This window comes from Hyperoodon ampullatus (genome assembly GCF_949752795.1).
Source record: "Hyperoodon ampullatus genome assembly, chromosome: 16".
Classification (NCBI taxonomy): domain Eukaryota; kingdom Metazoa; phylum Chordata; class Mammalia; order Artiodactyla; family Ziphiidae; genus Hyperoodon; species Hyperoodon ampullatus.
Window position 1 is genome coordinate 64207703 of NC_136929.1, and position 13593 is coordinate 64221295.

At 43.3% G+C, this 13593-nt stretch overlaps 1 protein-coding gene across 1 annotated transcript in view; it reads left to right on the top strand.

Annotated features, from left to right (window-relative positions):
- Positions 1-8017: 8017 nt before the first annotated feature.
- The window catches only part of LHFPL6 (LHFPL tetraspan subfamily member 6), a gene marked incomplete at its 3' end in the record, with an annotated part of 193649 nt that continues 188073 nt past the window's right edge, over positions 8018-13593 (top strand). The window contains exons 1-2 of the mRNA XM_079721688.1: positions 8018-8138; positions 9586-10145. Of these exons, the coding sequence (XP_079577814.1) occupies positions 9761-10145 (385 nt within the window). The 5' untranslated portion in view covers positions 8018-8138; positions 9586-9760. The remainder of the gene's footprint in view (positions 8139-9585; positions 10146-13593) is intronic.

Consider the following 13593-nt stretch of genomic DNA (forward strand, 5'->3'; position numbering starts at 1 on the left):
ATTCCCTGCTTACTTAACCTCTGGTAAGAATGCTAAGCTTAGCCTTTCAACCAACGGCAGAGAATGGGTGTAAGAATGAAGAGTCATTAAAGACCTAGAAATCCACAAACCGGAAAATACTTTCATGCTAAGAGTTAACTATGTTTGATTTAAGCCAGGTCTACCTCATCATCTCCCTGCATATAGTTGACAACTAAAAAATGTCATTTGCCATCTGGTTCTACAAGAATGAAGTCACTGGCCACTGCAGTCACTGACCTTCACACCCTGAAAGGAGTTCAGGGCGGAGATCAGGAATGAGGCACTCCGTGCTCTGGGAGAACTGGTAGAGCAGGCCTTCAGGGAGTCAGATACTTTCAGGAGAAGTTTTGTGTGAATCTGGATTCTTGCATCTTCCCGTACTTAGAAAAGCACTAAAACCATTAACTAAGATGTCTCTTCCTTGTGACTAGCAGCAAACTTCTACAGAAACGTGCTTGGTTGCATGTACCCCCTTTGCCCAAATCACATGTACACTAACCTCCCCGCTTACCTCTTCAGAGCAGTTCCTCAGAGCTCTCTGAGAGGCTGTCTCCTGGGCTATATGGTCCTCAGTAGTCCCCAAATAAACCTGAAATGCACAGCTCTTCCATCGTGCGTTTTCATTTCAGTCGACATAGTGAATGTCCCTTTGACATTCCAAGTGGACATGTCCTCCTCATGACACATTAATGCCCTCGTGGTAGCAATTGCATCACGGGATCCATATTTTTCCCATCCTTCACCAGACATGGCAAGTATCCTGTGTCTGTGCCTTCAAGGTAGAAGATACAGCATTGCTCTTGATCCCTCCCTCCCGGGAGACAAAGCAAAACAGAACCGAAACCCAGGAACAGGACACCTGTCTTCTCACTCTTGGTGGGTCTCCCTCTCTGTGTGGCTCTCTTTCTGCCCCTCTCCTCCCCCCTCCTTCTCCCTCCCTCTGTCTCTGTCACTCTCTCCCTCTCTCCCCTTCCCAGCCTCTTTTCCTCCCTCTCCCCATCTCCTCTCCCCAACTCTGCTGTTCATTACCCCCATCATCACTTCTGATGTCTACCTGTTGACATGGTTGATGTTGTACACTGCTCTCAATTCTATTTTTATTCTTATATCTTCTGCTTCTTGTCACCTTGCCCGTGCTCTTTTGCTTTTGACACACGGAGACACTGATCTTTCAGAGACATCACTAGCAAAAAAGCTTTCTCTTTTCATCCATCCCTTCACTCTAGTTGGCAACTCAACCAAGCACAGCATTTAAGAGACAATCTTTGGCCTTTTGACTCAATGCTAACTGCTGAAAATTAGTTCCCTTCTTTTCTCCTTGATCCCTGTTAGTAAAGACCTGGTGTTGCTGGCATATTGGTCACAAAAGAGTAATATTTAAGTAATATTTAAGCATGCACACATTCAATTTGTGATAGTTCTTAGTGGGGTCTCTCACGGGGGCCAATAAATAGCACTTTCCTTCCCCAGCTGCAATCTGAACAAACTGAGGGGGAAAAAGAGGCAGATGGAGACTAAAATATTATGATTATTACTGATAAAGGTTAAAGTGGAGGATGTGGCTTAGTGAGGGACAAAGGGTCTGCTAATGGAGCCCAGAACTCAGCAGATTCACCCACCCTCTCTTCTCAGCAACGTGGATGAGGGCAGGTCTCCCATGTGGGAGATTCACCCACAAGAGAGAAGCAGCCCTAACCCCGCACACTGGCAGGTGGTTTCTCCCTGGAGACACCAGTTGCCCCAAGGGTTTGAATGAGTGGAGAGAGGCCGGGTACATTTCAGCTAGATTTCTCCTGAGGAAATCCAGGGAACTGGGGAAGACGCATTTCCCCTCTGCCGTTTCACAATGGCTGTAATATGAAATTATTTACTTTAGAAAAATCAGTGTTTGTTAACCCCTCTTAGTATTGTAATACCAAATTCAGCATTTAAGTTTGACTTTCTTCTGTTAGACTGTTGTATTAGTATATTCAATCCTTGCAATGCATCTTATTTTGGTGAAGGAGGGTGGGATTTAAGATTTTTAAAATACTGTAGTACAAATCTTTGTGAATTCTCTCAGAAGTTATGACACTGGTGGAAAATATTATTATCTACATATACACAAAATTTTTTTTTTTTTTTTTTTTTTGCCATCTTTTTTTTTTTTTTTTATTTTTTGCTTTATCACAAATTTAATCAGTTATATGTATACATATGTTCCCATATCCCCTCCCTTTTGCGTCTCCCTCCCACCCTCCCTATCCCACCCCTCCAGGCGGTCACAAAGCACCGAGCTGATCTCCCTGTGCTATGCGGCTGCTTCCCACTAGCTATCTACCTTACGTTTGGTAGTGTATATATGTCCATGCCGCTACACAAAATTTTTATCTGTTCTATGGAGATTGTTATATTCCTCTTTCTACATATTCTGAGAAAATTTTAAAAAATCAGACAACATGGTTGTAACACTGAAAAAGCCTGAGATGACTTTTGATACTAGAAGCAAAAAGAAGCATAATTTAAAAGTAGCAAAAGCATAACACTGATTCAGTATTAAACATAATTATGCACTGCTTTAAAATGCATACTGGGCCATGTAGCAAAAATATATATATTATGGACATCTCTCATTTTGATGGTTTAATGTGAAGTGTTTGCTGTGTTAAATGTGATTTAACACTTCACATTTTTTTCTTCTTGTGAATAAGTTATTGATTTAAAATTTGTATGCTACTTTAATTCATAAAAGAATAACATAGAGAAATTATATGGCAGTTTATACTTCCAAAGTAATTCACAAACTTTAAATGAATAATGCAGACAGCACCTCTGGGAGCAGGCCACAGACTGTTTGCATCTTATTTCCATGAGAGCTCCTGGGGAATATAGTCATACAAATCACTATGTTTAGAATTTGTACATAACGAGACATATGCAATTTCCACAGGGAAGAGGGGTCTTGAGTCTGTCAAACACATCCTATCCTATCCTATTTCTATCCTAGAAAATGAAATAGGCAACCTTACTTAAACAGGATGTTAGGATAGCTGTGGTAAATGTATGTATACAAATGGAAGAATAAGCATCCTAAAAGCAATCCATGATCTCATCCAGAGACTACTTGAAACGGAGACCAGGAAATCTGAAAGATCACTTGTCCCATGAGATTTTGTTTTTTCGCTACAAATAAGATGGACACCATAGCAATACCTCGTTAAATCTGTTTTAAGAAGGCATTCATGAAGGGAAGGGGTAGTTTAGGAAGGAAGGAAATGGCAAAAAGGAAGAACTTACCGTGGTCTCTACTTATTTTAACTGTTTGCTGTTTCTGTGCTGAAAAATCTGATTATAGTTTTTTTAGCTAGTGGAACATTTCTTGGGGTATCTCCCAGCATCTGTCGAGGAACAAATGATCCATTCTGATAATAAACTGATAAACTCCCCAGCCAGGAATAATTAAGGAAAATCTCTCTTCCTTGGCTCTATATGGAGTCTCTCCTTTCGTTATCCACTGCATCTTACATCTTCCTGCATCTCTCTCTTGCTGGTCTGTCTTTGAGGTGTACCTCCTTGTATCTGGCCATTTATAATGCTTAGCATTTCAGTCTCCTTGAATTTCTCAAAGTTAAGACTTTAAGGGGAGACATTTTATCAACATTTATCAACTGTCTTCATAGCTATTCCTGTTTCTATTGCCAAGTTGTAAGGAGGGTCCATCTTCTCTAATACATGCTATAGATGAGGAATGCCTACTGCAGCCACCGGTTGCTGGAGAATGAATTCTCCCTTGACATTGTCCTGCCCTCTCTCTTCTCTGCTCTGCTTAGCGTCCATGCTCAAATCCACTTAACTGTGTTGCTAGGTCTTGGACTGCAAGAGAACAGTTAGTTTGAATAGTCTAGCAGGTATTTATTTATTGCTAATTACAGATTTAAACAGCTAAGGGTTATTGGTCTCACCTAAGGGAAGTCTGAGAATAATGTAGCGGCCTAAAGAAGATACCATGGATCCAGACTCACCATTTTACTCCATCATTCTTAGCATGTGGGCTTTGTCCTAATGCTTTTCACCTCATGGTTGAAAGGTGCCTGCTGTGCTACAGAGTGTACCACATCCATTTTCTAACGTTGAAGAAAGAGGATGTGGATGTGATGGGACCAGCATCCCTCCACTTTCCTCTCATTGGCTAGCGCTGTCACATGCCCCTCAAATTTCAAGACCAGCTGGGAAATGGAGATTTTAGCGTTCACTGCTTCGATTGGAGAGAAAGGTATGGGAGAAGAGGGTTGGGAAAGGACACTGTATCAGCCAAACTATAGTGATTGCCACATATGTGAACTGAAGAAGCCCCTTTTCAACCAATCCCCGATGGTCAGCAGTGATTGATTCCATGGTGTTTCCTATATTTCACTATCATACTCCTTCCCTAATTGCACATAGCACACTTTCTCTGTTTAAAAGTTAAATACCCACTCTGTAGGCCACACTAGAACAGGAAAACAATCACAATAATATTCATTTGTTTATGAATTCCCTCAGTTAACGTTCAAATTATTGAGTATCTATCTTCTATTGCCAAGCACTGGGATACAATGTTGACTAATGTGTGTTTTTTTCATCATTGAGCAAATGTCTTATCTGTACAGTGCTTTATCAATTAGAAATGCTTTCAGATACTAAAAAGCAGAAAATTTAAATGACAATGACTTAAATCTACTTACAGTCTATAATTTACTTCTAAAAAATTCAAAAGGAGGTGAGTAGCTCCACAATCTTAGGGTGCTAGGATTTATTTCTGTGATTTTCCTCGTAATTACAAAAAGGCTGCCACAACTCTAAGCATTTTATTTTTCAATAATGTGTCCAAAAGGTGGCCAAGATGGTGAGAGAACTGTTCTCTCATGCCTCCTTCTTTAATCAGAGAATACAGTCTTCCCTAGAGGACTCCTCAGCTGATTCGTTGTTTAGAACAGGGTCATGTGGCTACCAAAAGTATCTAGTGAATAAGAAAGAGGGATTGGGAATTAATATTTGGTAGCTAACCAAGAGTATTGTCATAGATGCTTTATAGCTTTCCACATATTTTTACATTCATGATCTCATCTTATGACTTAACGGGACTACCATCCAAAGATGCTAGAAACTCAAATCTGGAATAAGAGGTATAAGCAGCATTTGCTATGTGAGAATTTCTGGCTGGGAAGTAATTTAAAGATCCTTTTGAAGGTGCAAATTTAATGCAAAGGTTTTAAAAAATAGTATAATGCATTTTGCCTACGAAGTATGCAGACAAGAACTCAAGGAGTAACTCAGATGACTCAGTAGTTTGGGAAGATAATTACATGGTGGAATGAAATGAGAGATCAGGATACATGGATTCGAGGCTCAGCTCTGGTTAAGACACAGGAAGGATTTTGAGCCTCTGCTTCCTCATCTGTAAAATTATATACTTGAACAAAATTAAATGAGCCTAAACTTCTTTTCAAATATAACAGTATCTATATAATCATGATGCTAGAAGTCATGAGGTGGAATCATCTATTTCCAACCTCTTTTTACAAATGAGAGAACTTAGGCCCAGAAAGGGTACCGCTTGTCCAAATTCACTCCTCTAAGTGAGAAATTTGAGTCCTAGTATGTAATACACTATGCTTTCATGAGTAATTGATACTGCTTCCCGATAGATTAGAAAAGAAAACAACCAGCCTCCTCCTCTATCTTCGTCTTCATCTTAGGCAGAATCTCTTCAATAGCATTTACTCTGTTTAATAGAATGCAGACAATGAGATTTTTTTTGAAGTCCACCTTTTAGCTGTAAGGTCTCAGGCATATTACTTAACGTCTCTGTAAAGTAATAATTGTACCTCCTTCATATTTTTCCGCTTTTATTTTGAGGACTAGATAAAATAGTCTATTAAGAAGACTTAGTGTAGGGACTGAGACACAGCCAGGACTTAAATCTCAGCCAGCCATCTCGGTGCTTCAAACTCCAAATTGAGAAAGTGTCCTAGACCAATATCCACAGTGGGTGTGTGGAGGGTGAGTCCAAATCTCACTCTCATTATTTTGTCTTTATGGAGTCACACCTTCTACCTATACCTGATACAGATCGGAAGGCTCTGTGTAATAACTAGGTCATGATACATAACAGAAAGTCAGGCCAATCATTATTACACAGTCACTGAACTCATTAATCAGTGACTTGTACAAGTCAAAAATAACTTAAATCAGAGCATTTGATCAGGGATTCTGATCACGGATGGGATGCAGGAGAACAGGGAACCATCTGACATTTTATTGAAACAGGTTTTCTCAACCTCAGAACTACCGATATTTGGGGCTGGATAATTCTGGGGGTCTGTCCTGTGCCTTGTAGGGTGTTTAGCAGCATCCCTGACCTCTGCCCACCAGATGCTAGTTCATGATAATCAAAAATATCTCCAGACCTTGCCTATTATCCCCTGGGAGGGGTCATACTCTCCCTTCTTCTCTCCCTTGAGAACCACTGTGAGAAAACTTGATACTATTGTGCATTTTTTTCTTTTTCTGGGAGGCTTATCAGTTTCACCATATTCTTAAAAAGGTCTATGACCTCATAAAGGGTTGGAACTAATTACACAAAGCCTTTCAAAATAATAATGAAATAACGCACATCTCCAGCTGTAATTAAAAAAAAAAAGTACTCCACCATGGCTAATTAAAAGGGTACAATTTGAAAATTTACTATGAAATATATACCTACCCAGTTATTAACTTTCAACTGCTTTGAAAAAGCACAAACTGTACTGAGGAAGTAGCTACTTCACAAACTGCTATTCCCAGATGGCAGGATTCTTAAAATACCGTCTTCAGCAGAGACCCACAGTCTACTGAATGTAGCTCTAAACTTCCAGAGAGGTTAGCGCTAATGACAAGCAAAAAAAAAAAAAAAAAAAAAAAAAAAAATAGACCTTAAGTCCAGAGGGGAAATCAGAATCCGTGTTTCTCAGTAAAGAAATTCAATGGCGGTATTGACTGCAAGATTGATTGGACGGAGGGATGGAAGAGAAAGGGGGGAGGGGAAGAGAGAGGAGAGGGGGAGAACGAGAGAGAGACAGAGAGAGAAAGAGGAGAGAGGGGGACAGACAGGGAGAAATGCATTGAGAGGTTCCCGAAGAGGATGTTTCTTGGGGGAGGCTCGCTGTCATCTCCCCCTGCTTTCTCCCTGGCTTGGCTGGAAAGGCGGCTGCCTGACGGAATCCCTGAGCCTCGGGCTCTCCGCTCTCGCCTCTCATTCCCACGCCCACACTGGCCTTGTTCACCCCCTTCCAAAGTGACCACGTGCCAAGAGCTCCTGAAAGCTCAAAAGGGTCACTGCGCCCAGTCTCTAAGGCGCTCCTTTCCATCTCCGTCCTAAAGGCGGTCGGAAACCGGAGCTTAAACCCCAAATACCAGACCCCCGAAAAGCGAACAGGGAGCGTGTTTCATCTTCCAGGCCCCTGGAGAGCACCCGAGAGGACAAGCAACTTTCGCCCCTACTTCTCGGTCTCTCTGCCTCCGCCACTCTCGCGTTGGAAGGAGTCGCGGGGCCAGGAGGGCGGGAGAGGGCTCGGGGCTGGAGGAGCCCAGACAGCCGCCCAGCGGGTGGGAGGAGACCCCGGCGCTCGGCGGCCGCGCCCACCGCCCCGCCCCGCCCCGCGTGCCGGGAGGGTCCCCTCCTTGGCGCGCCGCGCCCTCGCCGCGTCCGCTCTGGGTCCCGGCGGGCGCGAGGGGAGGGGACAGGAGAGAGAAGAGGGCCGGGCGGCGGAGGGGAGGAGGCGCTGCGTGCCTCGCCTGCCAAAGGCAGATCCGCCTCTCCGCCCGCGAGCCACGGCGCCCCGCGCGCGGCCACAGCGCTCCGCCCGAGCCGCCTCCTGAGAGCCGCGGGGAGCGGGGCTGCACGGGCGGCGGCGCCGCGCGTCCTCCCGGAGCCTTCCGCCTGCTGCCGGCCCCTGCTCTCCCTCCCGCGTCGGGCCCGGGGGCTCCGCGGCTGTTAGGGACCGCGGCGAAGAGGGAAGGACGGTGTTGCGTGCCGTGGATGCTCCGCCCGGGAGAGACAGCAAGTTGTGAGGGCGCCCCGGCGCCGGGAGAAAAGGTGGCCGCCGCCCGCCAGCCATGTGAGTCCCGCGCAGGGCTGCCCCGGGGCGCGGGCTCCGCTCCTTTCTCTCCGGACGCCGGAGTTGGGCTGCTCCCGGGCTCCGGACTTCCTGAGCTGGGCTGCCGGCCGGCTCTCCCTGCCCGCCGCGCCCGCTGCTGGCGTCTGCCTCAGGGGGGTGCTGCCTGCCCATCCTCATCCGCTCCCTCCGCGCGGGGCCGGCTGGAAAACGCCCCTCTCCCGCTTTGAGGGTTGAGGGATCCCTGTGTGTCTTCGGGGTGGGGTGGGGAGGGCCTTTGCCGGGGGCTGGCTAACCCCGGGGCGCCTTGCCCCAGCGCGAGGTGAGGGCGGTCTCCACCCCACCTCACCGTGCCACCCGTCTTCCCCAGCCTCAGGGCCCAGCAGACCAACTTCAGCCGCTAATGCTGATGCTGACCGCAGTTGACAAGATAAAAAAATAAAAAAAAAAGTAGCCGGAGCTCCCCTGGAGTGACACACTGGGGTGGAAATGGGGTAGTGGGTGGGAAGGAAAGGGCAGGGGCGAGGGTTGGGAAAGGAGGGGGTGGGTGGGTGACATTAAGCTGGAGTTAAAAGAGTCCTGGGGATGGAACTGGGGTGCGTGGCTCTGGGCTTCTGCATTCTCTCTGAAAAGTGTGGGAAGTGGTTCTGGAACTCTTTCTGAGAGGGAGGGAGGTATGGAAGTGAATGCACGTGGAATCTCTAGAATGACTGGGGTTCCCTGTAGAGTCCTGGCAGGTATGGATTCTTTTTCAGATTAGACACTGACACTCGTTCAGCAGTAGAGATGGTTCCAATAATTTAATTGGAGGCCGTGAATCAAAATTGCAGGTATGAAAGTAAGTCGTACACAGGCTTTCTTTCGTTGACACTAGAAGACAGTTGAGATTGAAGGCATTCACAAACGCTACTGAATGAGGACTGGGGACGCCTAGCGGTCCCATCCATTCTGTATGCCTGGGCAGTCTGTAATTGTGAAAGTGATCCTAATTATTTTGTTCGGGCTCGTGCAGAGTGTTAATGCACCTAAAGGGACACAGAGAAGTTGCGACAAGTTATGAGCATGAACTTGCAAGCCAACTGAACAAACGACGGTATGGTTCATTATATTATAACATTCGGAATTATGTTTACTGCCGGTAAATATGCTACATTACTTTTAATGTGAGTATATGAAATGAATTCACTGGCTTGGCAAGTCGAAGTCATGCATTTCTTTAATTGCATGAGTTAATTTGGGGACATTTATAGGAGATAAAGACAAAAGGAAGGTTTGAGCCAGTCTGACAACATTTGAATTACGGAGAAGTTTACAGAGAGAAGGGATTCTTCTCACTTTTGAACTATGGAGGCATCTTTGTTTATTAATTGAAAGTTGTGGACCAACTGAATCGGTGTTAATCGCGTCTCTAAAAACATTTAACTTTCAATATTTCTTATGGTTTTACCAGGGACCATCTTCCTTACTGCACAGGATGGGAAGTTGATGCCCAGTAAGACTGAAGATCTGTTCCGTTAATAGACACTCTCCCATCACAGAACTGTCCCCGGTGGTTTCACACCTTCACTCCCTCCTGCAGACCCAGAACAGTTACTTTGGGTCCTCTTTGCCCCGTCTGGTGAAAGATGGCATCCAGTCTGACTTGCACCGGGGTCATCTGGGCTTTGCTCTCCTTTCTTTGTGCTGCCACCTCCTGCGTGGGGTTCTTCATGCCTTACTGGCTCTGGGGATCTCAGCTGGGCAAGCCTGTGTCCTTCGGTACTTTCCGGAGGTGCTCGTATCCCGTGCACGATGAGAGTCGGCAGATGATGGTGATGGTGGAGGAATGTGGGCGCTACGCCTCCTTCCAGGGCATCCCCAGCGCAGAATGGAGGATTTCTACCATCGTGACAGGCCTGGGCTGTGGCCTCCTCCTGCTTGTGGCGCTCACCGCCCTCATGGGCTGCTGTGTGTCGGAGCTCATCTCCCGGACAGTGGGAAGAGTGGCTGGAGGAATTCAGTTTCTGGGGGGTAAGTTGACTTCACTAAACTTACCTTGTTTACTGGAACCCCAAAGCAATATTGAAAGTTGTATTCTAGTTATCTACTGAGATTATGGTAATTGACCCTTGGAACGCTCAGGGGACATAGGCTCTGGGGACAGATTGCCAAAGTCAAAGATGCTTTACAACTTCAAGAGCTCTTAATTTCTGTACATCCTTAAACATGTACATCATTGGCCTGCTCAGTACCGCGTCTGTGAGGCAGTAGTGTCTAGGTTGTTTATAATGTGGTCCAGGAGACAGTTTGGATTTTATAGCTGCTGGCTGTTTATGATCAACAACGAGCAAGTACAGTATCTGTGTCTTTTTGGAATCCTCAGGCCTTAAGAGATGAAAACTTCATAGAAAAGTAGAAAAGATTTTTGATTCAACATTGTCCTCATAAGCCTTTAATCCTTTTTGGTGGATGTAAAATATTGCCCTGCCCATCTTAAACTCTATTTCTAAATAAATGATTACTGTTTTAAATGAGAGATCAGTTTTACATTAACAACTATGAATTTAACTATGCCACAAAGATAGGCTTCGTTACCTTGTTAGGGCTGAACTTCTCCCGGTGCTTTTGCTGTGAAGGAGAAAAAAAAAAGAGTATTTAGCAAGTGATGTGTGTTTGTTTCAAAGGGACTGGCCAGTCTCACTAACACTAGAAAAGGTTTGATTTTTACTTGGGTTGCCTCCAACAAGTATTGCTTCAGTATCTCTGGTCATATGGTTTTAATTATACTTCATGTATTTTCTGCTGTGCCTTTCAACTCCATTTTTCAACCTGACGGGCTGAACTTGTGTGATTTATAATCTGCCTTGGTGAAATAGGACAACCTCTGTAGATAGTACAGAGTTCAAGAAAACAGGAAGCCAGGAAAACGTATAAAATGTATTCGTAACTTCATTACAAAGTAAATCTGTTGCTCTTTTGTTGGGTGTTTTCTCATGGTCTTTGCTGAGAAATGCAGGAGAAGAAAAAACATTAAAAATGGAGAGTTCTGGAGTAGAGTCTATATTGGAGAAACCCCAACAGATGATTTCAGATGATTTAATATAAAACCTTCAAGTAACGTTTTGACTCAGAAAATTCTTGTGCTAAAAATTCAAGTGGCTGAAAGTTTTGCGTTTCTGGGTCAGAGATACATTGTTTGCAGTTCTTGATTTCCTTACCAGACGTAACTTTGTTCTCATCTGTTTTTTCCCACTGGTTTTGCATCCCACTCTGCCCTAGGAGGCAAGCTGGGGGGCTTAACTATCCTTCCTCTACTGCTTCACTGTTCAGCATTGAGCACAAGTCTTGCGTGTGATGTTTGGATTCCTACAGAAAGACAGTACAGTAAAGCTATTAGGAAGTATAATGAGGTTTTTGTAGAGAGTGGAAATACAAACCCAGAGTTAAAAACTTGTTGATACCACAGATTTGAAGAATAGGACTAAGGCCAGGAATATTTTAAAGGTTTTTTTTCTTTAAGAATAAACTTGATTTGCTGTTTGTGTTTCACTTGGCTCAGGAAAAATGCTGGGGCGGTTTCTTTTTCTCCTCTTCTGGTAAATATTCCTTTTCCTTTTCTTCTTCATTTTAGGGCAGGGACTACTGTTATTTCTGGCAGAACAGGAAAGTGCTTACAAAGGGAAATCAGTTTTTATTGATTACCTTTAAACGTATAATGAAGGAAGGCAACAGGAAGTAAATCTGAGACTGGTGAGATTTATAGATTTGAGGGAATTATAAAGAGCTAAATGTTCTACTTTACATAAAACTCAAGGGGAAAGGCTATTGGGGAAGTTATGTATACTTTTTTTTTTTTACAGCTTTATTGGAGTATAATTGCTTCACAATGGTGTATTAGTTTCTGCTTTATAACAAAGTGAATCAGTTATACATATATGTATACTTTTTAAAGGACTGTTTTTTCCTTAGTATATGCTTTTCATGAACTCTGGTTTGGTAAGAGTTACTGACATTGAGCTGAGGATATAGGTTATTATTAGCATTTCTCAAATCCTGGCAGAAAATAATTCTGAATGTAAAACCTAAGAGGACTTTTCTGATTCGAACCTTTTGAGGGCCCGAGTAAGTAAATACATCCCATTACCCAAGATAGTAGTCATTTTAGAATTAAAAAATAACTTGAATTACGGAAAAGGTTTTGAAAAATCTGCCATTAAACATTACCATTTAGTGATAGACCAGTTGACCAAAAAAATGCTTTAGAAAGAATTACTCCTGTTGTTCGTTTCATAATTCTTTGAGTTTTTATTCATAAAAAAGTGGTAAATAATTTTATTTTATGAAAGTTTTCATAAAATGGGTGGGTTTCATAAAGACTGCAAAATACCAAACCACTGGGTTCTATGAATTCCATCAATGGCCATGCTTCCGAAATACAGTCAAAGTGCAGGGCGCTCTGCTATAAGACAGATTCTTCTACTAAAAATGATTCACCCAGAAAGGTTATGTTTAGCTAAAGTTACGATTGCTCCAGAACAGCAGGAAACAGGATAATGGCAAAGTACAGAGGCATCCTGCTTAAACATGCCTGCTGTGTCTGGAGTTTGCACATATGGTGTAACATCAGGCAGTAAAACCCCTGCAGTACTTTGGAACTAGTTAAAGGACAAAGTGTCAACCTTCATTTTGAATTGTCTTGCTATGGTTGGTTAGAGGTTAAAATGTCACCTGTAAACGGGTGGAACAACACAAAGTGGGACTGTTGTCCATGGACATTTACTACCTATAAAAGAAATACTTCAAGGAATCAATGACTTCTGCCTTTCTTGTGGTAACTTGAGCATAAACTTTAATTGCCACCATCTCCATCTTATATTTTAAGTCATGTCTTGGTCATAATTTTTAAAAACCAGCTTGGGTTGAGTTTTAGCCTCAATTGAATTTTTAAAAGGCATGTAGAAAGCCTTTGAGAAATATCACGTGTAATAAAAATGTTAACATGCAGAGCGTATGATAATGGTGTTATGAGAAAATAGAGGTTGTAATGTTGTTTTTGTTTGTGGAACACAAAATCATGTGCTTTCAAATACTGTTGTAGTCATTAAGTACTTTAACAGAATTTTTGAAACTTCATACCAAACTTTTGACGTACGTGTTAGTAAAATATCTTATTTACGTGCTCTGTAAGTGAAGCATGTAAGGACGCTGTAAAGACGTATTAAGGCTATCTTAAGTTCTGCCTGCTGGTGCTTGCAATTGTCAGGGTCTGAATTTGTAGATTTCATCTTTGGAAATTGCTGGTGCTCTAACGAGGGGGTATGGAAAAGAGGCCCAAATTGGTATTATTCCACATTTAGTTTGGATATGAGTCACATATATGTATAAAATGAGTGTAGACTACTAATCAGTGGCAAACAGCTACCTTCCCAGTGTAGACACTGCTCTGTCCTGAGAAGCCAGGGGAGATCATCTCCTCAAC